The sequence below is a fragment of the Alexandromys fortis genome, unplaced genomic scaffold, assembly GCF_014885135.2.
Source record: "Alexandromys fortis isolate MF-2015 unplaced genomic scaffold, M_Fortis_MF-2015_v1.1 scaffold_37, whole genome shotgun sequence".
NCBI classification, from domain to species: domain Eukaryota; kingdom Metazoa; phylum Chordata; class Mammalia; order Rodentia; family Cricetidae; genus Alexandromys; species Alexandromys fortis.
Window position 1 is genome coordinate 6,746,224 of NW_026067914.1, and position 25,616 is coordinate 6,771,839.

Here is a 25,616-nt window from a genome sequence, read left to right on the forward strand (position 1 = left end):
TTTGTCCTCTCACTAGCCCCAGCAAGACGGAAAGTAGTGAATTATCTTAGTGGTGAGTCTGGAAGAGCAGGAGAAATGGAGAGATGTGCTGGGCTCTTTCTCCTCCTCTGAGATATCTCCACTCGCACACAACACACTGTGGGCTACATGTGGGCAAAGAGCTGGCTGCTCCTGGCAGAGGACTATCAAGTGAGCGACGCTCTTTATGATTTGCGGCTCTCCCTACCTACAGCTGAGGGTGAGCAGACCCTTTCGGCAGCATCTTAAATGCGTGCTCTCCAACTAGTCTAAAGGAGCAGTAAAAAGGGCATTTCCCACATTCCCACCTGACTCTTACACCCCTGTTCCATGGAGGGCTCTACACAGGAGAAAAGAGCTGCTGCATGCAGGCAGGGCAGAGTAGAGTACACCACCATGAGCTGCACACTGAGAGTGTGATCCTAGAATTGAAAAAGGCAATGGTACGGGCTGAAGAGTTGGCTCAGTGGGTAAGAGCACTTATTACTGTAAAGGACCCAAGTTTGACTCCCAGCACCCACATAAAGGCTCATCACTTCCTCGGCACTAAGGCACCAGGCACGCATGTGATGCACAATAAACATGCAGGGGCTGGAGAGATGGCTCAGCTGTTAAAGGCTAGGCTCACAACCAAAATAAACATGCAGGCAAAAATGCATACACATAAAATAATAGGAATAAATCTAAAAAAAATTAAATGTGATAGTAATTTTGGAGAGCAGCCAAAAGAAACAAAAGGCATTTTGGGGCAAAAAGTAGGGGACAAGAGGCATAGAGAATCAGCCAGGTGCTGATTTAACATCAATTTAAAAATGCACAGTAAAAATGAAGGGAATAAAATCATCAAAGAAATAGCTTAAGAAAATTTCTTAGGATTAAAAGACATGAGCTTCTGAGGAAAGGGGGCCTCCCAAGCCCCAAGGCAAAATACTGACAGCAATGTGTGCGGCGGTGAATGCTAGACCACGGAGAGCAAGGAGGTTCTAAGATTTTCCTGGGTGGGTGGGGAATCATAAACACTAAGTCTGGAACGTAAATCAATTCAAATGAACAGCAGCTTCAGAACCCAGAAGACAATAGGGTCGTTCTGTCAAATTTTGAGGAGGAAGGTTATGTATAGCATGGATTTTACCATTATCTATGAGGGCAAAAAAATGAATAAAATTTCAACCGTGAAACATTTCAAAATGCATCTCTCATCCATCCTTGGTCAGAAATGCCCTGGAAGACGTGGTCCATCGAAACAAGAGCATCAATCAAGAAAGGAGGGCACACAGGGACCAGGCTCAAAATGATAGGTGACGGAAGCCTTGGGAAGACACTAAATAGAGAGCTCAGAAGGATAATAGCACAGGATGCCAGGAAAATGACTAAGCTGAAAGAAGTCAGGAGCCTGGAGTGGAGAATTTACAGAGGATGTCAGCCGTCAGTCCATAGGAGACTAAACAAACAAAGGGGCTTTTTTTTTTTTTAACATGGCCCCAAGTGGATCAACTGTGAACAACATTTAGAAGGTAATATAAATATCAGTTCTGACTACAGAGCTCAGCAAAAAATGCTGACAAGATGATATCAGAGGAATGAACAAGGGAGACTCTTGCGTGTGTAGTTAGCAGATAGTAGATGTTAGCGGAGAACTCCGCCGTTCTCCACTGGCATTCCAAGAGACAAAACCTAAAACCAAAGAAAAAAATCAAAAGTAGCTTATTATTTGGAGTTCCAAAGTCAAATTGCTATAGATCATCCGCAAGAGTCAGAAACAAGGCCTCTGGTAAGTCCGAGACAGGGAGGAAGTGACAAGAGACTTTGTCCTGATAAGACAAGTCATTTTCTGGTCTTACATAGATATGTACCTAATTTGAATAAAAATAAAAATCTAACTTCTTCCTAAGGCAGATTTTTCTGCTTCTACATTACAAAGCAAGGGATGCTGTTTACAAAAGACAGACCACACCCTTATTTCTCCTGTTTGTGAAGCTGTAGCCACCCAAAGGCTCTTGTGTTTTCTGCACTGTGGACTGCAGTACTTTTCTATCCTGCTACTGTGTGCTAGGTAGCTTTATGATGGGTTCTTGGCTTAAAAATTCTGCTGACAAATTATCTGATCATTTACACAAGACTACCAAAAATAAGTTGTTTTGTATTCATTAACTATTTCTACATCTGTAGTCATTATGCAGGCCCAAATAAATAACCTAGCCATAACTAAAAGACTAAGACTAGTTTTCATGCAAAACCATTGTGTGTAGATCACTTCAAGTTCTGCATCTCCGAATAACATAAACAAAAAAACTATAACCTTTCATTGCTTGAAACAATGTATTTCTCTCTGTCCTTTTTATAGTAAGTATATCATTTCATCTGATATATCGAGGTCAGGAGTCAGCTGCATAAATGAATCCAGTAATAAATAAAAAGCATCTGTCTGTTGTTTGTTTATACTTTGGGACAGCAGGGCACATTCTATAACCCTGGTTGACCTTGAACTCACAATCCTTTTGACTCAGTTTTCTGAATGCTGGGATTACAGACACATACCACACACCCATCTAAGATCTTGTTTGTGTGTGTGTGTGTGTGTGTCTGTGTCTGTGTGTCTGTGTCTGTGTGTGTGTGTTTATGTCACAGACATCTATTTCCTAAAGTGCTTTTTAGAATATTCTTAGTAGCTGAAACAGACAAATCCTGAGTGGAAAAGGCTAACAAGACCTAGCCACCTGCCTAATGTATCATCTTGTCCAGTTTCTGTTAGAATTTCTGGTGAAAAAAAAAACAATAATGTCTCCTTTACACTCAAATTTTTATCTGGAATTAAACACAGAAACTTTACAAAAAGACTTGGATATTCAAAATTTACTGTCCAGTGTTCTCTGTCACCCCCCATGTATATAAAAAATTGGCCACTATCTTGTAATAAATACAATACATGATCAAACAGCCCCTTGTAAAATCTCATCTCCTGCTCCCTACTTCTCGAAGCAGCTAGCATTGATAAACTCTCTATTGTCTCAAGCCTGGGAGCTGAGATCAACTCTGTGTCATTACCTTAGCCACTAGTATAAATGAACGCTATAAGAACACTAAATCACACTCGCCCAGGTATATCTATTTTAAGTATATTAGACTTTTTAAAGTTTTTCAATTATTGACTTAGGTGGTACACCCTAGGAGATAAGAATTATTTGGATTGGGGGAGGGCATGTTTGGTTGCTTGGTTGGTTGGTTTTTCATTTTCCTTTCTAAAGGGCATCTCATGTAGCCAGAAAAAGAAATGAATTGCATTATTACTGAAATGGTCACAGATCACTTTTTAACAGTGAAGATATTCAGATATCCATAATTTGATTTTAAAGTTAAAATGTTCTTTTCAAAAGAGGAGGTGGGAAGGGTTCCTAAGGACAGAAGATGCTCTGTGGCAGAATGCTATCAGCTTCGTTTTTACATTTGGGTAAATACACTCCAGACCTCAGACATCAACTGGAAAAGCCCTGATTCTCATCCAGCTCCTTGCTTCACAGAAGAAACAAGTTCCGAATTCAGTACCTTGAAAAGTGGAGGAGCTGCATCCTGAGGTGTGTGCTTCTCAGCCAGGAGTGCTTCCCAGGACCCCAGGATGTGGCTTCCCCTTCTGGGTGAAGGCGATTGTTATCATATAGAAAACAGCACCCACTACAGTGAAGCCACACGTTTATTGCCCGGATCCATGTTGTTTCAGTGCATTCTGGGGGCTTAGCTCCTTAAACCTTCCCAGCATCCCCAAGATGTGGCTGTTACAGAAGCCTGCTTTACCTCAAGAGCAAGCCTGGGATACATATTAACAGCCCAGGATCCTGCCAGCTAGCATGTGGCTGAGCCCCAAACTCTACTGACAGAACACACTAAAGCTCTACTTGACACCTTGGCTATCCCAGTGAAGTAAAGCTTCAGATCCACAGGAAACATCCTGACAGCCTTAACTTTCTCTACAAAGAGTAGGAAATTGAAAGGAGAGCAGCCTAAAAAAATATTTGTATTTATATTTTGGAAAGTCTGCCATATCACTGTTGGAGACAGGTTTTAAAGAAAGAATCCTCCATACGATAATAACCTTATCACCTGTAAGGTGGCACACACCTGTCTAGCAAACTTTCACCGCTAAACTGGATAGGGGAGAGGGAAACGAAGAGATCTGAGTGTATTTAAAAACAGTAACAGGGGCAGCATGCAAGCTGCCTTTAAACCAAGACACCCCAGTTCCTGAGCCGGCTCTCTCTCTAGCCCTTCGGGCACCACGGCTCCTAGAGCCCAGTGCAGCTCCGGTGCCACACAGCAGACAGACGGATCTGCCAGGCTTCTCATCCCAGGAGGCCACTGTGCCAAGGTCACCACCTCACTGGGTTCAACAAGGCAAGGACAGGGTTTGTAAACCTGGGATCTAGCCAGGAGGGGGACACACCCCCATTCCCCGCCTGCCCTGGGTGTCTCCAGGTTTTTAGTACCAGCACCGCAAGAGGCTGCAGTAGCCTGAGGACAGAGTGGAAGGAAAGCAGATGTGGGTTTCTCACCCAGAAGGGACAAATCTGCCACCACGGGACAGAACTTTCTTTCCTTTTACATAACCAGTCCCCTGCCGGGGCACCTAACAGTGATTCTGCCCAGACAGCCTGGAGTTCTTATGGTCAAACTTGTCCTGTCCACACTGTCTACAACACCTCTTCACTCTACAGGGCATGCTCACTCGAGTTCAGAGTGGCCAAGTAAGAGAGAGAGGCCAATGTGGCGCCACTCAGGAAGCTTTTCCTGCCCACCTCACCTGTTCTGAGTCCCCAAGCTTCATGCTGCGCTGTTCCGCAACAGGCAGGCACAGGTCCCCGGCGTCCGAACTGCGGACAAGCCTGATGCCTTGCTGGCTCGGGTGCCCCTGGGTCTCACCCGGACAGCAACCCGGGACATCGGAAGCTTTGCGGGGAGGGGGGGAAGGGGGAAAGCCGCGGATATTCCGAGCGCCTGCGCACCAAGGGAAAGCAGAGGCGGGATTTCCCGAATGTTGTGAACCCCGAACAGGACACCCCGACTCACTGCCCTATGCGGGGATTCCGGCTCCTTCAGCTATCTACACAACAGAAAGGCGGGCAGTAGCTTCACATGCACCCAGTAGCCATGGTCGCAACCCCATACTGAGCTCGCTCACTCGCTCAATCTCTCTCTCTCTCTCTCTCTCTCTCTCTCTCTCTCTCTCTCTCTCTCTCTCTCTCGTTTGGCTATTGTTCCAAGCCCTCTGTTACTCGGGGAGAAAAGCCCGGGGAGGGGACCCGTGGGAAGGAGGCTCCGCACAGGATCCTGCGCGTGCTCGGGTCAAGCCCAGCTCTGCGCTCTTTCAGAGTCTGGGAAGCCAACGCGCCCGGGGGAAGTGAGTGTCGCCGGAGTCCAGACACAGCGACGCACTTTGGTGGAAACCACAGAAGCTTGTTTATATGAGACTAGAGGGGGCTTGGGAGAGTAACACAAAGAGCCTTTAAAGGAGATCTGGGGTCTGGGGAAAGAGCAGCCAGGAAAGCCAGGGGACCCCCAGGTAGTCAATAAGCTGCGCGCCACTGCTAGGCGTCGCCCTATAAGGGGGGCGCGCGACAGCAATGGACAGAGTAACAAGTTCCTTGAACGCTTGGGACCCCGGAGCGGAAAATCCTTAGTGTTTGGCAACACCTGTCATACTTCGGACCGCGCTAGCAGTAGGCTCAAACGTTCCCTCGGCAAGATCCACTTCCCCAGGGGTTCCCGCATAGGCACACCCCTTCCACGGCGATGGGCTACCCTCAACCCGCCCCTGGGTCAGGCAGCTCACACCTGAACAAGTCCCCGCGTACAGCCTCCTCGGGTCCTCGGGTTTCAGGGGAGGGTGAGATCTGCAGAAGGCTGAGTTGATGGGGTTTGGGGAAAACCACCTAGAACCACTGGGACATAGCCAAGGACCCGGGTGGCGCTCCTGCTCACCTCGCTCACTGCTCTGAATGTAGCGCACGATGTCGTCCAGGTCCAAGTCTTTGGTCTCGTCGAAATTGTAGGCAGATGTGTGCAAACCCTCCTCCTGGAAAACCTCGTGGACCCCCTCGAGGGTAAAGTAGCAATTCCTCTCGAGTTTGTCGTCGCTGTAGACCAGGGCAGCTCGGCTCCAGTGGTGGTGGCGGAACAGGGCGAGCATCATCTCGCCCATCTTGGCATAGGCAGGCGCCACGCGCGTGAGGTGCGAGTACTCCGTGTCCTTGTGCTGGAAGCCGGCGGCCAGAGCTCCTGCAGACAACATCGGCAGGTCCCAGTGCGACGCCAGCCGGGCCACCGGCGCTGCCGCGTACTCGCACACCGGCCCCAGGATGAGGTCCGGCTTGGCTCCGCGCGCCGCCGCCACGCGATCCACCAGGCTGAAGAGCGCACGATTGCCACAGTCCGAATCTTCGTAGGCCACCTGGAAGCGAGTGCCGGGAGGCAGTAGCCTCCTCCCGGTGCCATTGCCCTCCACGCTACGCAGAGCGTACTCGATGGCCGGCTTCACCCGGGCCAGGGAGAACAAGTACGAATCGTCCCGGGGCAACAGCACAAGCACCTCGATCTTTTGAGCCGCCAGCGCCTCTCTCTGCCGGCGCCCGCTGCCTGGCCCGTTGTCCCTACCGCCACCACTCGCGCCGCCAGCCAGCCGCGCCCGGGCCAGCAGCACGCACGCCGAGAAAGTAAGCAGCAGCAGGGACTGCATCGTGTTGCCAGCAAGCCCTCGCCTAGGCTGCCCGCTCGCCCTCTGCCCCCCGCCCACCCTGCCTCTTTCCTCCCCACTCTTCTCTCTCCTCTGTCCCTGCGCCCCCTTGGGCGCTCCGAGAAAACAGAATATCCCCTTGAGTAAAGCGCCAAAAGAAAGAGGAAGACTCCTCTTCAGTGTCCCTAGGTTTTCAAAAAAAAAAAGCAAAGAAAGAAAAAGAAAAGTTCACCGAATGTAAACCTGTGCGTCTGTAATATACATATAGAGTTATTATAAATATATATATAGATTCTCCCTCCTTTTGCACATAGACTCTTTGGCTTAGAGGTGGCTTTCTATTTGGGCGTTGCTAAGGTTGCGTTTGAAGGCGTTATTTGTAAAAGAAAAGAAAAAGTTAGACTTGTCCAGGTGCTTGTAATTGACGGTGCACCTCCTTCGCGTTTGATCCCATTGATTCGCGCGGGTTCCTGGATCCATAGCCGGTGTTTAAATAGCGTGGCAGCGGCGGAGCGCGTTACCACACATGGCGAGCCGAGGCCGGGCTTGTCTCTGCAGCGGGTGGGGTGGGTGGGGGTGGGGTGGGGTGGGGGTTGGGCTGGGGGAGCCTCTCATTAACATTCTTACATCAGGGCTCCTCCCCGCACCCCTGGCCTACTCGCGGTTGCCCGGTCCCTAAGCCCCACTCCTTGCCGGTGCTCAGCTTTGGCCCAAAGCCGCAGCCGCCCACGTCTACACCCGCGGGAGCCTTCGCGGCGCGGCGCGACTCTAAGGTCCCCGCCTCTCTCTGGCTCCACTCTCTCTAGCCCCCATTGAAAAAAAAAGTATAGATAGATATTTGAAAGAAATGCGCGCGCACACATGCACAAACGCACACGCAGACACACACGCTGCAAAAGGGGGTGGGGGTGTCTCCAAATTGGTGGCTTCGGCGCAAAATTCCATAGGTCTCACTCGCTCTCACCTCTTTTCTTGCTCCTGCCTCGTTCTGTCTGGACGCGGCCAGTCCTGTCCCGCACCTGACCTTCCAGATTCCCGGAGCAAGGTCGGAGAACAAGGAACAAGGTCCCAGTGCCAGAAGATTCATTTGCGGACCTAGTATGCCCATCTGGCCTGGGCGGTTTCCGAACCCGTCCTTCCCCCACCCGGCGTGGCTCCCCTCCCTCCGGGCTGCTGGGGCATGCTAGAATCACAGCGGCTGCAGTCGTCCCCTTGTCTCGGGGCACAGACCCCTCTGCAGGGTCACCGAGGCCAGGAAAGCGAAACTTGTTGCTTCCAATAGTAGGTAAATTATTCCATTCCAGGAAGTGTCACGGAGCTTGAAAAGCATCCCCCAAAAGTTCTGTTTACTAAGCCCCACGGGGGGAAAAAAAAAAAAAAAAAGAAGAAGAAGAAAAGAAGAAAAGAAAATCTTCCCCAGAGAATCCCTAAGTGCCGAACAGCAGTCTGCTCCAACCCCAGTGCTGGGAGATCCAGCCGCTTCTGCTCCAGAATTCCTGAGATTCTGGGACGGCCAGAAAGGTCCTGCCTGGGAGACCCAGTTTTCCCATTAGTCACAACTACCACAGCGATGCAGACGGAGTGGAAACGCTTGTGGGGGTGTCGGAGACCAGAGGTGCGGCGCGCAAGACCGCGCAGCCGCGCAGGTCCAAAGGGCCTGAACCCTTTTTTCATGGTCAAGCAGCAAAGACATTTGCGATGGGAACAGGCTGTTGCACAAGGTAGTTCTGACACTAGAATCTCGCAAATGAAAGTTAATTTTAAAATGTTTAAAATGTTCTTTCATTTAGCTGGGCGTCGGTGCGTACAGGAATTCTATTAGTCTAAACCGTACGCCCTCTTTCGGCAGAAACTTGCACGCGATTCTTCACTGCCCAGGGCGCTTTTTTTTTTTTTATTCTGAGACTCCAAAATGTCTGTGACTACGAAATGGCAAATTGAGGCATTCGGGGACATGGCAACTCCTGGCATCAAAACTCTCTCCACCGTCCTTTCTAGAAGTGAAAATGTAATTCTGGACTACTTTTCATGCCCAGAGCCATTGAGATATTAGTTCTGCACTGACTGTGGTCCCTAAAACTTTGCTCTAAGTATGACTTTCTAAATCCTGGGTGAGGTTTTGTTAATTTAATTAGAGCTGCTAACCAGTAGTAAAAGAGGCTTCTATATAATATTTAATTCTGAAGAATTATCTATGCACATTGGAAACTGATATTTAGCGCTTCACAACAATTAAATCCTTCCTGAACTCTTGGGAAAGCAAACATTTGTTTATAGGCTCATAGTTATTTAAGAAAAGAAAAGACAACAGCTAAATCCTGGATTCCAAGGGTCTTAGTGGACTTCAACTGGTTGCCAGGAGACATGAAGAACCAAGGTTTCCTGTTACCAACCGGTATGCCCTGTGTCTGGGGAACGCGGGCCAATGGCGATATGATTCTGCAGTGTGTGGTGTGGGCTCACTAGGATAGTCTGAGGTTTCAGTGGCACCCCGTGTGAGTGCCTCTCGCATCTCAGGCCTCGCCCTTGGGTCAGCAGCAGGGCAGTAGGATTACGTCACGGCTAGGACCATGGCCTCCCTGTGGCCTTTGGGTAAGAGCTCTCAGCTTCCAGCCAGGAGGAAGCTGTGGAACTACCCAGAAACAGCGGGGAGGGGGCCACAATGTTGCTGCCCTTGTGCTTAACAAATCCACGCAGATTTCAAATGAACAGAAGTTGGGATTTAAAATAAATAAATAAGTCTTCAAACACAAACAAGAACGAGACTATAAACAGTAACACAAGTCTATGGGTTTGTGTTAGGACGATTTTGTTGGCTGTCCATCGAAGAGTTCTTTAGGCACCCAGCTGAAACTACCACTTAGTTTTGCCATCTTAAGCCGAAAAAAGGCATCTCTGCTTTTACAGTTGAAGAACCATGGCCCAAAGAGTATATATGATGTTCAAATACCTCTTTGTCCCCTGCGGACATTTTTTATTCGGAAAGGTCACCTGTAATACTATGTAGAACAGGATCGGTAACCAAGCTGATTCCCACGGGAAGTGATATTCTTTGTATCACACTGATACCTGGTGACCCAGGCCTGAAAGGCCAGCTCCTTGGGAAGATATCGAATTTTAAGGCTGCCTGGGCTATAGAGTGATTCAGGGCCAACCTAGAGAATTTAATTTTATAAGGTACTGTCACCAAATAAAAGGTTTTAAGAAAAAGACAAGAAAAGAGGGCTGGGGCTACAACTCAGTGGAATTTGCCTAAGATAAATTCAGTGCCTAGTAACACACACAGTTCACACACACACACACTTTCATATACACACTCACACACACAGTCTCTCACACACATACACAGATTCACATACCCACTCACACATACACACAGAAACACAGACACACACTCATACATACACTCTTATATAAAAACAAATTTTCAGGCTTTCCAGAAAAGCAAAACTGAAAATAATAGCACCTTTGTAATATTTTAACAGAAATACTAGTAAACCAAGGAAAAGAGAGAGGGAGAAAGGAAGGAAGCGGGAAAACAGAAAGAGTCTTGAACTCAGGTTTTAAATATTGTTCCTTTCAGGGAGGAGGCCATGGTTTTCCACATTCAGAATTCAATTATCTACTTCAATTGTCAAAGAAAATAAAGGAAAAAGATTGGCCAGTTGAAAGCCCAAACACGTCGGTGTTGAATGTAGTATTTCGGAAACTCGGGGGCTTTTATAGAATTTAGAAGTGCTTTCGTCAATATCCGAGAGCTGTTCTGTCTCTAGTTCTGTTGAGTGAAATTTTTGTCCAGATGTTTTGCAGCTATCGCCAAGAAAGACTACCAGGTGGAGAAGTTACGATTCTTGGAAATGTAGTTAAAAAAAATGCCTGGGGCTTTTTCTCTATAATCCCCCTGCCTCAGAACCCTGGCTAAGACCTGTAAAGTGAGGGTCCTTGCAGAGTTTCAAAGGTCCCTCCTTCTTGTCCAGCCAGTCCTGAAGTCCCACTAAAAACTACCACAGGGAAGCCTTAACCCACAAGGACATACCTTCCGGAGGCAGAATTGTTGAAAACACACTTCCCCCTAGAGGCAGAACAGATGAAAGGACGCCACACATAACCCGAGAACCTTTCTGTAGTTTAACAAGTACTGAGACTTTCATTTTTTTTAACAGACAGTTGGTGTTTTACAGGAAGCTATTCAAGAAGTGAGAGAGAAATCAGTGGACACAGAAATGCTGAAATCAAAATCTGCCTCCGGGTCTCTGCTCTCCTGGGGGGACTCCATTAATTGACCCCTTTCTTCTATTGTACAAATCTGTGATTTTTTTTTGCCAATATTACGAATAATAGTAAGTATGTCTTTTTATTTAAATTTATGACTCAATTTATTTAGAAGCTATAGTTAAATGTGGCTCCAAGGGCTTCTTTGAAAGTGCAGGCCTTTCTGTCTCTTACAATATTGTTTTTATTTCTCTGAAGACATTCTGAGCCATGATGACAGTAGAAAGATTTCTGAAATCCATATCCCCCATCTGTGACTTGCCCTGAGTACTGACATTAAAAATACAAACAATATAGTGTTGTTAATTTATAGACAACTAGTCTAATGTAGTAAAAACAGGTATGTGGACCAGGGAGATGCAGATAAAGGTACATGCCACCAAACCTGATGAGCTGAGTTTACTTCCCTCGAACACACATAGTGGAAGGAAGGATAGCGTGGTCTCTCTTAAGTGTGTCCCCATGATCTCCACGCATGTTCCACGGCGCACAACACCCTCCTACACACATACACACAAAATACATAAATGTAAAAAATGTGGAAAGTATCTTGATTTACATTCTTAGATAGCAACGCTGACCATTTGGTTGGGGTTTCTGTTGTTTTTGGTTTGGGTTGGGTTTTGCTGTTGCTTCCCGTTTTTTAGCTATATACTGTGCTCTTTGGGAAAGACTCTGAGAAAATGAGTAAATATATGAAATGGGATTAAGGGCCTCCTTCTCCTTAAGCCCTTAGAGATGTTAGCTCTTTTATCTGAGTTCCACAGCGCTCAACAGGTTTGTGACCACACTAGTCTGTATTGCTATCTACCTACCTATTTATTTAGGTAGAGGCTGGGATTCTCTCTGGGATAGTTATCGTCTGTGGGAGGAGCATGCCCTCAGAAACCTCACAAGCAGACCTGTACACTGTCATCCTACAGATTAAATCAGTTTTCTCATTTGCTTTTGATTTGTTTGTTTCTTGGAGATGGGATCTCGTGTAACCCAGGCTGACCGTGAATTCCCTACGCAGCCAAAGATGACCTTGGATTCTCGATTCCCCTGCTTCTGCCTCTCAAGGTCATCTAGTGCACCACAACGCACAGTGATTGTCTTGCTTTTAAAATGCAGGTGTTATTCTGCTGTCGTATAAGTAAGATTGGGGAAAAGGAGAAATTAAGTCTTGATGTACAGTTGGAAATTATTAAACCTTCATTCTTGTTATGAGTCTATTTTAATGCCTTAATTGGTGATTTTGGAAGAAATCAGTTCAAAACTCTACAATATTTAGTCTGTGTGTAACTTGCTTAAAATAATCCACGGCTACCAATGACCTAATTTATAATGGACGGAACTGTTTGGCAATATCACTTTGACATTGGCCCTGGATTCCCAACCTCGGATATTCCCTGGTAAGCTTGACAGGAGCTTTGCTCAGTATCCCTACTACAGGAGCTCATCTGCCCTCCACCGTGCAGCTTTCTGTAACGGATGCAACTCTCCTCAGAAATTCAGAGGACTAGAGAAAACAGGGACTAACCAAGACCAATAAACGTAGGGGGAGGGACAGGTACAAGGCCCAGGATTTTGAGGATGGAAAAGAGTTCAGAAAGAAGATTACACGAAGCCGGGCGGTGGTGGCGCACGCCTTTAATCCCAGCTCTCGGGAGGCAGAGGCAGGCGGATCTCTGTGAGTTTGAGACCAGCCTGGTCTACAAGAGCTAGTTCCAGGACAGGCTCCAAAGCCACAGAGAAACCCTGTCTCGAAAAACCAAAAAAAAAACAAAAAAAAAAAACAAAAAAAAAACAAAAAACAATTACACGAGATGCAAACAAGATTGTATTGGGCGGATTTACTTCGTACATCATAGACATTGCCATAAATAATGCGAGATCTCAGTGGAGAAAGACATTTGCTGCTGAAGCCTGAAAACCTGATTCCAATGCCCACCGCACACATGGCGGAGGGAAACAACTCCCACAAATTGTCCACAGACCTACACACATGCCAAGGCATTCCTGTGCATGCAGGCACATGAATACACACACACACACATAAAATAAATGAATGCATTTAAATTTTTAAGTAACAATAATGAGAGAAGATTGGAATGTATCTCAATGTATTAATGTCCAAGCTATAAAAATTTAGGGCACCAAGCTTTTTGCTCTTATTCAGCGAAATGTACACCTTCACACATCTTATGGACATAAAACAAAAGCTGCCAATGCGCATGGGGGAAATTTCACGTGGATCCACTCCCAATGATAATTAATGACTTCTAAGAGAAGGAGACTCAGTCTTCTCCAGGGATGAGACCCCCCATAAATGGCTCAATGGTCAGCCTGAAACAAATACACTATAAAAGCAATACTAAAAACACCCACTGACTAAAGTGTGTGTGTGTATGTGTGTGTGTGTGATAATAATAATAATTAAAGAAGACGAGGTCAGTAATTTAAGAAGTGGGAGGGGACATGGGTGGAGTTGGATGGGTGTTGGAACTGATCTAAATATAATACTCATATGTGAATATTCTCAGGAAATTGATTAAAAAAATAAAGAGGCATATGAACCATAACAATTTCCTGCACAGCACAGTAACTCAAAGGGTGCGGTGGTGGCTCCACACCCTGGCAGTAACCAACAGCTTCCTAGCTGGATAAGGCCCAGCAAGAGTGAAAGCCTAGCCAACTCCCCAGGGCTGAAGAATCCTTAGATCTTGGAAGAGAACCTACAGCCACCACTTTACTGAAGCAGCGCCATCTTTAACTACATTCCAAATATTTAGCCTTATTCCCATAGATAACTGGAATCCTCACCCCTCATCAAAGGAACTTCTACTTGCAACAGAAAACCACAGTCCACCAAAATCCAAAAAAAAACCTAGACCAAAAACTCCAGGTAACTAAAGAAAGCAGGAAAAACAGTATTCCCCAGGGAAATTCCTCCAACTTGCTATCCCATACCAAGTAACCAGCCCCGGAACCATATGCACACACACGCACACATACACACGTGAGCGCGCGCGCGCGCACACACACACACACACACACACACACAAGTAATATTATACAGACTGAGCAGGGTGTGTGTGTGTGTAAAAATGACTAAAGAATAAAAGGCCATTAGTTGGAGAGAGAGCAAGTGGAACATAAGGGGGAGGTTGGAAGAAAAAAAAGCAAAGAGGAGAAATGTTATACTTATACTAGAATTTCAAAAAATATAAAATTATTATTAAAATAAATAATAATAAATGTCAAAAACTGTAGCATTCTATAGCTTTACTCTATTTTTCCAGATAGTTTTTGCTTTTGTTTAGAGATATTATTTGACCCAAATTATATTTAAATCTGTACGATAAGCAGTCATTTCACAACAGTCAAATGCTCCAACGTCCAGACTAACAATTTTATCAAACTTCAAAAGTATCTTATAAAAATAATTTTCTGATATTATTGTATCATAATAGTAAACATTTTATACTCAAGACTAACCAGAATTAAGACAACAATATATAAACTCCATAGGGATAGGAATTTTTTTCTTCAACCCTGCATCTTGAACCACTCAAGAACAATTTGGGGGCACTTAAATCTTCATTTTAACAATGATAAACCTGAAGACTCCAAAGGCCACTACACAGAAGATTTTGGAGAGAAACAATAAAGCAATTAAAGAAAAGAAGACAATTTGGAGAGAATTTACCTCCCATACCACAAACTACATAGAATTCTAAAATTAAAGTTTTCAAACCATTGTGTCAGTATCCTGTTGGATTTCAGATTTGGCAGATAACATAAGGAGTCAAAGATCCTAAATATCACCTTTAAGTGGTCTTAGTGTGTGGAGCCATCAACACCTCATCACTCATATTTAGCTCTTGACCTCTCTTCACTAATGAGAAAAGTTAGCAGGCATATTTTTTCATCTATGCACTATCTTCTATCATGCTCTGACCAGGAATTAGGGGTGATATGGAAACCATCTGTTACTATAATGTGTAATATTCTCAGATTCTTTTTTTTTTTACTTCTTTCCAGCAAGTACATTCCACTTGGCATCAACCCACGGATAGCTGATACACAAAACTAAAATAGAACAGAATGCCATGAGGAAAACATCAGGAAAATTCTTGACCTTTGCCCTCTCATATTTTTGGTAATCATGTTGTGACATCGAATTTCGCCCTCGAGTTAGTAGAGAGAATTGCCTTCACCCAGCGGCCCTGCTTTCTATTCAGTTCAACGTGAATCCTGTTGCCTTGCACGCTCTCGGTTACCTTGAAGTCTGACATGTAAATCGCTCTCTGCTTGGGAAGTTACTCATGATCAAGTGAATGTAAGGGCAAAAATTGCCTCAAATTGCAAATAGTTCACAAACCATTTGTGTTCTCGAGAATCCTTTGGGGCTCTTCTTGAATTTCAGCTACAAACTTCCTAATCAACCACACCTGCCATTACCAGCGTCCTCCATTGCCACGGTTCACAGTTCAGGCCTTATTCTGACTCCTTCCCTTCATTGTTGTTCCCATTCATGTTTTCCTTCCATCCCTTTCCCTCTTAAATATGCCTACTATGTGCCACAAACCAATCAATCATTCTTGAGAGGGTGTGCTTCTAGTTTGCGTGCATCATTCTGATATGAAAATTATATTGCAGTATTTCTTATTTTCACACCAATGTTCAATGTAAAAATCTACATCTTTATTTGGAAAGCACATGACATTCTATCATAGGTTACTCATCCATTCTCCAGCAGATGACACCCACATTAATTTTTTGCTACCAAATACTGCCCTGATGAAGACTTCCCAGGAACATTTTTCTGGAGCAAAGGTGTACCACCACCATCACCACCACCATCACCACCACCATCACCACCACCTCGAGCTCCAATAACCCTCTCTTGTCCCCCTTCTACTCTTGCCAATCCCCTCTCTTTTTCCAGCTAGTCCCTTTCTGTTTTCACGTCTTTCTGTTTAATGAACCTATGTGAGTTTCATTAGGGTTGATTACAGAAGTATAGTAGAGGTTATTATTTACCAGAGAACATATTCACCTTACCAGTGGTTACACCACTAAAAAAGAGAGGTCTCTTACTCCCCCTATCTACTGTTAACTGCCTGTAAGTCCTTAGGCAAGAATGGAATCTCAGAACCTCTCCCAACTCTATGATGGGGTGTTGAAGGACCTAATCTTATATGGCTGTGTAGATCATCACGGCCACTGTCAAGAGTGCAGAGGCCACATGGTGCCCAGAAGACCGTGATCCACAACAGCCCACTCCATCCTTGGGCTCTTTGCATCGTTTTCATCTTCTCTTCCACAATATTCCCTGGGCCGTGAAGAGGACAATATGGATGCCTCATTTATGGCTGAGTATTCAACAATCACTTATTCATAGAACCAGATATGGATCTCTGCAGCTACCTCTGTCCCCTGGACAAGGAAATTTCTCTTACCAAAGTTGACAACCACACCCATCTACTGGAATTAACATCATTGTTTAGACAGCAATTTGATGGACACAACATGTCCATTTAGCAAAGCAACAGCTGGAGCTTCCTCCCTAGGCTCTATGACCTCATTGACTTTTAACCAGGTGTAAGGTCCCGGATGTGAACTCCCTCTCCCTCCTGTGGAACAGCCTTCATTCCAATCAGAAACTGGCTGCTTCCTCCAGGGGTATCTGTCTTTGTCTTTCTGAGCACAGACAGGTTCCTCTGCAGACAAGCACAGTGGTTTGCACACCCAGAGCTCTCCATGACCATTTGCCCCATGTTGAATTCAGGGTCTCTCTGATTTGAGAGTGTCTCCAGGACCAAAGGAAAGGAAGGAACCCTTCTCCTGAGATCCTTCCTAACGCCAGTGTCTGTATCCTGATGAAAAGAGACTTTGTGTAAGCACCACATGCTAACTGACTATACCATTGAGGCTCCAATGAAAAGAGAATTTGAACCTGAGTCCTAGGCCTGATCTTTAATTGTTCTGAACTAGGTCAGCTTCCTCTTTCTGTTCATACACTGTGGCCAAAGGAATTCCATATACTAATTAAATAATTGATTGCCCTAAGTAGTTAAAAAGAAAAAAAAACAGGGCTGGAGAGATGGCTCAGTGGTTAGGAGCATTGCCTGCTCTTCCAAAGGTCCTGAGTTCAATTCCCAGCAACCACATGGTGGCTCACAACCATCTGTAATAAGGTCTGGTGCCCTCTTCTGACCTGCAGGCATACACACAGATAGAATATTGTATACATAACAAATAAATAAATAAATATTAAAAAAAAGAAAAAAAAACAAAGAAATCAATGATGAAAAACCAAAGTCTAGCTGTTAAGTACAATGGTCCCTCGATAGCCACTATTAGGGCTTCTGGGACTTCTCAAACTCCATAGCAAGTAGTCTAGTACTGTCACCTAACCCACACATCCATACACTTTAAATCATCTCTTGATTCCTTGTAGCATATAAAATGTAAATGCTATGCAAAGAGTTTTACAATGCACTGTTTAGGAGATAACGACAAGGAAAAAGTAGGTACTCATTCGACCTGGATGCGGTATTTCCCTGCATGTATTTATCTGGCATTGGTTGAATCCACAGGTACAGAAGCAGCGGTAGAGAGTGCCAACTGTCTGTTTGTACCAACAAACCATAGTTTGTACTCAGGCATATGACTAGCCCAGAACCTAATCCAAACCACAACTTCTCTGAACAGTATCCAAGATGTCTCCATTTCCTATTTATGCATAACAAACCACCTCAACATGTAGCACCTTAAAATAGCAACAATCTATTATATCTACTTATAAGCCTTCAGTGGAGAAGAAGTTCAGCTGTCCAATTCTTCTGGAGTCTCCTCTAAGATTGCTAAAGCCAAAATTCAAGAGAACGTCATATAACTGCCTGGAAGCTACTAGGACTAATAAATGAAGAGTTTCAGCTCTCAGCCAGGCAGCTGATCCATCTGGTTACCCTGGTTTCTTACAGAGAGGTGGCACCTCTCTAGTAAGGCCACCACGTACAGTGCACAGTGCTTCTCAAGCCTCTGGGATGACACTTGCTGGTGTCTCATTGACCACAATATATCACACGGCCAAAATGGAAAGGTGTCAGAGCTGTGGGACAATGGTCTGTACCCTGACAATTGTATTTTAATAAACGCTGATTGGCCAGTAGCCAGACAGAAAGTATAGGCAGGACAACCAGGCAGGAAGTAGAGGCGGGGTGATGAGAACAGGAGAATTCTGGGAAGAGGAAAGCATTCTGCAGTCGTGACCCAGCCTCAGAGGAAGCAAGATGTGACTGCCTCGCCGAATAAGGTACCTGTAGGCCTATATTTCTGTACGGCACAAAAGCCATAAGCCAGATCTGAGCTGGTCACGTAGCTCTGCAGACAAGCTGTCTCTGCTTAACAATAGCCAGGATGTGCCGCTCCTCTGTAGATCACCTGAGGAGAGGTGTTGGCTGAAGCTGATGACTTAATGGTCAGGGTGTTTGGAGGTTATCTTAGAGAGATGCTAATTCAGGCCTACGTGACTGCTAGCATACTCGGCAAACAGGTAGATGCAGATGTAACAGAAGGCCATTCACCTGGTTACCTAGGATACGAGTCTAATGTATTTCCCGCTCAATTGATGTGATGATATATAAGCTGTTTAGAGAATAAATGAGGGGGATTTTCGGGAGATCTTGCCCTTCCATGATGACCATGTAAGTTGTGTCTGATTATTCCTCAAGACTCCGTACCAGTCCAGTTAGGAAAGATAATTATCTTTGTTGGACCCACACGGGCTCCAACAGGTACCAAGCCATTATAATGGGCTAATATAAGTTATAAGAGTTAATAAGAAGTCTGAGCTACTAGGCCAATCAGTTTATAACTAATGTAGACCTCTGTGTGATTTCTTTGGGACTTAACAACTGCAGGAACTGGGCAGAACAGAAACTTCAGTCAACATGTCAGGAACCTGTTCCAGAGGAGAACGTTATCATAACAATATGCCACACGGTGGAACTGTCCCACAGCCCCCTGCACTGAATGGTAAGTCCCACTGTGATAGTAAATCTTGATTATTAACTTGGCAGGATCTAGAATTAACAAGGAAATAGGCCTCTGGGTGTGTCTACCAAGGGTTATTAATATTAGATTAATCTAGGAAGATCAACCCTAAATGTAGTGAGCACCATTCCATGGGCCAGGGTCCCAACTGCATGTACAAGAGAGAGTTAGTTTAGTACCAGAATCCTTTGCTCTCTTCTTCCTGATTGTGGACACCATGTGACTAGCCACTGCCTCCTCCTGCCACCATGCTCTCTGGCTCCGGCTGACTGTACATCACAATAAACCCTCCCTTCTTTCCTGGAGCCACTTCTGTGCACATTTTGTCATGACAATGAAACACATAATTAACATAAGTCACCAGTGATACTGCATGTGTTTGAAGCCAATAACTGAAGACAGAGGTGGCAATCCCAGAAAGACATGTGGCCTTCCCATTCTGAGACAACACATAGTATAAAAAGGGAGTCACCAAGGTAATGGTTTCTAAGGTGATGTAGCCACATAGCTACTGGCAAAAAAGTTCAAAACGCAAAAGACAGTGGGTGTTTTAGTTTGGACCTGAGTTTTAGAGCTGGAGACATCTGTTTAGCAAGGTTTCTTGTAGACATGGTCTGTACTAGCAGAAACGGCTGGTTGTACATCCAGGTGATATCCATTCTCCCCTTTATTCTTGTTGAACAGAATCCCACTTTTTTAATTAATTAAAAACTATCACATCATTTCCCCCTTTCCCTTCCCTTCCTCCATATCCTCTCATATCCCCTCCTTCTGACATTCCCCATGCCCCCCCTTACTCCCTCTCAAATTCACAGCTTTTCCTTTGATTATTATTATTGCATCCATATGAACACATGGGTACATAAACACGGCCTGCTGAGTCCATTTGGTATAGCTTGTATCCATATGATTTCAGGGCTGACCACTAGGTATTGAATAACCAATTGGGGGGCTCATCCCTGGCAAAGACTAATTTTCTCTCTCAGCAGCCAATAACTGCTGATAGGTCTTTGTGCGGGGTTAGGGCACCATAAGATTCCCACCTTTCATGTTAGTGTGTCTATTAGTGATATCTCTGTTCAGGTCTTATTTAGGCAGCCATATTGTTGCTATATCATGTGTGTAGCTTCCTTGTCATTTCTAGAAGACAATCCCACTTTTCTCGGGGCAACAATATGCTCTGCTTACAAACTTCAGCAACGTGCCCTCTTGATACTAAGTATGACTAATCAAACCAATGAATGTTCATCAGAAAAGGCCTACAGTCACCAAGGCCTTTTGGCCCTTTTACCTTCTTCCTTCCTGGAATGTGCATGTGATAGCAGTCATATTATATCCTGAAATTATTGTAGGGAAACTGCTAGTTAGTTCCTGGCACTTAGCCCTGAAATAATACACAGAAACTCTATTATTTAAATCACTGCTTGCCCTATTAGCTCTAGCTTCTTATTGGTTGATTCTTACATCTTAATTTAAGCCATCTCCATTTATCTGTGTATCACCATGAGGTCATGGCCTACCTGCAAAGTTTCAGCATGTCTGTCTCCGGCGACTCCATGGCTTCTTTCTGACTCCATCTCCTTTCTCCCCGCATTCAGCTTAGTTTTCCCTGCCTAGCTCTGTTCCCCTATAACATGACTACAAGCTTGACTATTATAGATGATTACCTATTAACCTGTATTTATTAATTATACATTACATTTTTAAATGATATGCATAAACACAATACCTTAATCAAGAGCAAAAATAAACATATAACAAAATTGACCTTAAGTTTGTATCAATAAACCATAATCCATGCCAATGCAAATCTTTATATAGCATATTCCCCTTTAAATGTAAAAGAATATTTATAAACATTATTTGGAAATATGGGCATAGTTTTTTCCAAGCTGCCTTGGGAGAAGTAATTTTTTTTTACCTTCTTCCTTCCTGGAATGTGTATGTGATTGCCGGAACCATAGTGGTCACATCATATCCTGAAATGACCTTGAGGCTTTTGCCCCATGGTGGCTAAAGTTATATTTTAAATTGAAATTACTGTGCTTAAGAGATCTATGAAGCAGAAATTCCTCTTCCACGTAATCACTTGCCCAAGGACAGATGACTTCCTGGAATGCTGGGGGGGGGGGAAGGGGCTGTAGTTAATGTAAGATAATAAACCATGAGTTTTCACTTCTGTATAAAGGCTTAGCTGCCTCAACTGCACGGGATGTACTTGACCATACATAGGCAGGAAGTACGTCAGGATGTGTGCTCGCTTCTGACTCGACAAAGACAGGAAGTATATAGCCTTGTGAGTTTTGCCTTTATAAGGCCCTGACTGATAAAATTCAGCACCATACTCTGGGAGTCCCAGGTATGGACCTGGCCATTATCCATAGACCTGGCCAGAATTTAATATAATTTGCTTCAATTTTGGCTCAAAAATCATGATAGTGGTCTTATTCTCACCTGGTGGGGTTACAGACCTTCTGCTCGGGGTCATACAGAAGAAAAGCAAGTGTTTTGATCCCATATTGATTGATCTACAGTCTTCTTTTACAAGGATGAATAAATTCATAGATCTTTATGCTATTCTTTGAGTTGGAAGCCAACACATCTGAACCTAACCCTAACTGATGCATGAAGACAGGATGTTACTTGTATTGTGCAAACTGGGTTGTTTGTGGCTTCTTGAAACTTGGTGTTTACTTTCTTTTGTTCTTTCTTGTTACATAGAAATGTCTTTTGAAATTCTGCAATTGTTTCATGGTACCCAGGGGGTGCAAGGGGAGAGAACTTTGCCTCCACAAAGAGCATAGCTTGTCAAGGGGTCAGTGGAGGGGTGGGAATGGCGGTGGCAATAGCAAAATGAGAAGACATTGGAGGGAACATAACGAAGACCACAGAGTGAACTCTTCTTTTCACTCAAAGGCTCTGTGGGACAAACACTGGACATCTGAATTACTAGACATAAATGCTCTTTATGAACTCTAGGGAGTCATCAGATAAGCCTCGAGCCATTTTTCAAAAGACAGACAAAGCTTAAAATGAGAAAGCACAAAAACTAGGGAACAAAACATGCTCCAAATATGGTTTTTAAGCATAACATTAGCATAACATTGAGCTTTGTATTGGGGTGGTGTGTTAGTTGGATACTGAAGAATGGAACTCATTAGGAGAAAAGGTTCCTGTTGGGAAGTCATGAGATGTTGGTTTGTGTAAAAGAACTTAAAGGAAATAGAGAAAGCACTCGGTAGTAGTTTAGAGCTTGACTCTTTCTGAAATTACAGAGCAGAGCCTGACAATTTCTGAACAAAAAGGTAGAACGATGAAACCAATGATTTTTAAACATCAGCCCGATACTAGTGAGTTGATAGCCGAAGGAGCCTGACCATAAGGAAAAGCTTGCTTTTTAGAATATTCGGAATATGAAACAATATTTTCCTAGATGGACTAAACTGACGGCAACAGCAGTGGTGAACAAGGGAGGAACACAAAAGAGAAAAGTCACCAGGACAGAGTGACGATGGAAAGGAGAAGGGGCATCAGGGGCTTTAAACAACCCAGTAATTTTGACCCTGCAGTGACTATATGGAACTTTTATTTATTTATTTATTTTAAAAGGAACTAAAAAGATACTATGAAAGTCATTACTAAATCTGAGTGTTTACATCAGGAACCACTGCTGTGGAAAATCCTTTTGCTGTGATTGATTTAATTAAAAGCTGACAGCAGGAAGTCAGGAAGGAAAGGCAAATTGAGAATGTTGGGAAGAAGAAGGGCAGAGTCAGAGGAGTCGTCAGTCAGACAGAGAACGGATGGGACATACAGGATGGAATAGAGGTAAAGACCCTGGGCCTGGGGCAGCACACGGATTAATAGAAATGAGCTAAGTTGTAAGAGCTGGTTAGTAGTAAGCCTGAGCTGTCAGCCAAGCATTTATAATTCATATGCAGGCTCTGAGTTGACCTTGAGGTGGTCGGGACAGAAGAAAAACTCTGCCTCTGCTTACATACCACAACACATATCTGAAAGCTTTTCTCAGTGAAAGAGATTTAACCTGAAAGTCCCTGTGTCACCCATGTCTGACACTGTTTTATTGGTATAGAAGCTGTTCTATGGAACACACCAAGAAAAAATGACAACTGTAAGCCCTGCTAAGCTAAATGTATTATCTTGAATTGGGTCCCAAGATGAGAAAGGTGGGAAAACTGTTGAAAAACAAGTAAAGTCCGGGGATGAGTTAATAGCCGTGTATCAAGCCAGCCTCACAGCTTCAGCAAATGGACCACCATCAGACAGAATTTTAGTATTCAGAAAACTGGATACAAGTGCTCCCTGAATTATTCTTCTAACTATTCTAAAACTAAAAAGGTGGGGAGTTGTATAGATGGGAGCTGTTTGATTGACTGGTTAGTTCAGTTTTAGATTTTTGTGTTTTGTTTGTTTTTTTTTTTTTTTTTTTGAGATAGGGCCTCCCTGTGAAGCCTTGTAAACCAAGCTGGCCTTGAACTCACCACACCCAGGCTTTAAAGACCAGGGCCCTTGGGGTCAATCAGAGCTCACCAAGGTCAGTTGCCTCCATTGAAGACACACCTGAAAGTACCTTTGTAGCTTTCTTCATAAATCCACAACCCCAACATAGTCACGAGAACGTAAGAAAACTAGAGACTGAGGAACATTCTACAAGATAATTGATCGGTGTTTTGATCAGTCAGTCAGATAAGTAAGCATTTGTTTTTCCTGAGCCTTAAAACAGCACAAAGGAGCAATGGTGGTGCAGGTCTCCTGCAGGGGAAATGGCTGGCATGCCACGTGTGGTGGTTTTCAGTGGCACTCAGCTTTGCTTCTTAGGGTGTCAGCGCGACCAAAGTCCTGGTCAACAATGACTCAAGGGTGGCAACTTAATATATCGGGGGGACACAACTGGAATGTGACTCTTATAAACCAGCTGTTTAAATGGTCACTCATCTTTCATAAACTCTATTTTAGCATCTTCACATATTTACAGAGAAGCTACAAGTATATTACAGAATGTTCTTACAATACCCACACCATTTCTCCTACCGTAACATCTTACACAGGTTTGGCACATGGTACAAGAAATGGATCTATATGAAGACATTACTATTCACCAAAGAATGAACCTGTATCTATACAACATTATTAATCTAAGTCCATACCATACTTAGAGTTCCTTATTTTCTACTTAATGTTTTTTTTTTCTTTCTGTTCTAAGAACCAGTTCAGGGTGCCACAAGGCCTTTGCACCCCTGTCTGCTTAGGCTGCCCTTAACTGTCACCAAGTCTCATTTCCTTATTTTGACGACCATGACTGTTTCAAGACATATTGCTCGAGTGTTTTGTAGAGTTCTCCTCAGCTTCTAGTTTCCTGATGTTCTTGTGACTGTATTGGAGTTGTGGGTTTTCTGAAGAAAGCTGCAAAGTTGCTTTCAGGTGTGCAATCAACCAACATGATTCACCTTGGGAAGCTAAGACAGTCTGCCAGGTTTCTCTGAAGGAAACCTAACTCTTTCTCTGAATCCTAGGAACTTAGTAAATGCAATTATAGCTCCTAATCAAAAAAGTAATGAGCCTGCCCAATAAGAGGAAGACCTTTGTGAACAGTTCTCAAGAACACAGCCTGCAGTGTCAGAAAGCAAATGTTAGTGAGGATTGTACTGGATGATCTTTGAATTGCCTTCTGTCCTGGTTAGTGTTTTGTTTCGTTTTTGACAACTTTCTACCAGTTAAGGTTATTTGGAAAGAAGAACCTCAACTTGGAAATGGCTGCATAAGATTGCCTGTGGGCAAATCTGTGGGGCATTTTCTTGATTAATGATTGATGGGTGAGGAGCCAGACCATTGTGGATGGTGCCACTCCTGGTCAGGTAATCCTAGGTTCTATAAAAAAGCATCTGAGCAAGCCATGGAGACCACGCCAGTAGGTAACATTTCACCATGGCCTCTGCTGTGGTTCCTGCCTCCAGATTCCTGCCTTAGGTTTCTGCCCTGACTCCCTCTCAGGATGGACTAGAAGCGGTAAGATGAAATAAACTCATTCCTCCCCCAGTTGCTTTCTATCACATCAATAAAAAAATAAACTAGAACGCCTCCTAAGTCATCAAAGATACAACCCAGGAGAAATGACTAAGGGGATAAAGATCCGAATTGTATTCCCATAATCCACATAAAAACAGCACTAACATAATCCCAATACTGGGAGACAGAGACAGGCAGATATCCTGAGGGTTTTCTAGCCAGTCTTGTGCTAGCTACTTGGAGGAAATGAAGGTAAATGGGAACCTGAGGAACAACACCTGAGATTGCCCTCTGGCCTCCATGGACACATGGACACACACACAGGCATATTCATACACTGTAGGGATAAGTCCCACCCCTTAGGGGGCGTGTTCGCCTCAGGCTAAAGTTCTCCTATAAAATTGGTGAGCGAGCTCCCAGCGCTCTCTTCTGCTTTCCTGGTCTCCGCGGGAACAGTGGTTCTGTAAGTCTATTCCTCCATTAAAGCTGTCTATATTTTGACAATCTGTCTGCATTCGCTTACGCCGTTACA

The 25,616-nt window shown here is 44.3% G+C and overlaps 1 protein-coding gene across 4 annotated transcripts in view; it reads right to left on the minus strand.

Annotated features, from left to right (window-relative positions):
• Window positions 1–8,042, minus strand: part of Npr3 (natriuretic peptide receptor 3) — a 59,546-nt gene extending 51,504 nt beyond the window's left edge. Inside the window, exon 1 of one of the 4 annotated variants that reach the window (XM_050139093.1) lies at window positions 7,704–8,042. Coding sequence is in view for 2 of the 4 variants with exons in the window: in XM_050139091.1 (XP_049995048.1) it covers window positions 5,989–6,742 (754 nt within the window). In the remaining 2 variants the exon portion in view is untranslated. Of the gene's footprint in view, window positions 1–4,810; window positions 4,942–5,988; window positions 7,323–7,703 lie in introns of those variants that run through there. The other 3 variants (XM_050139091.1, XM_050139090.1, XM_050139092.1) reach the window with 3 other exon arrangements.
• Between the last annotated feature and the right edge of the window lie 17,574 nt (window positions 8,043–25,616).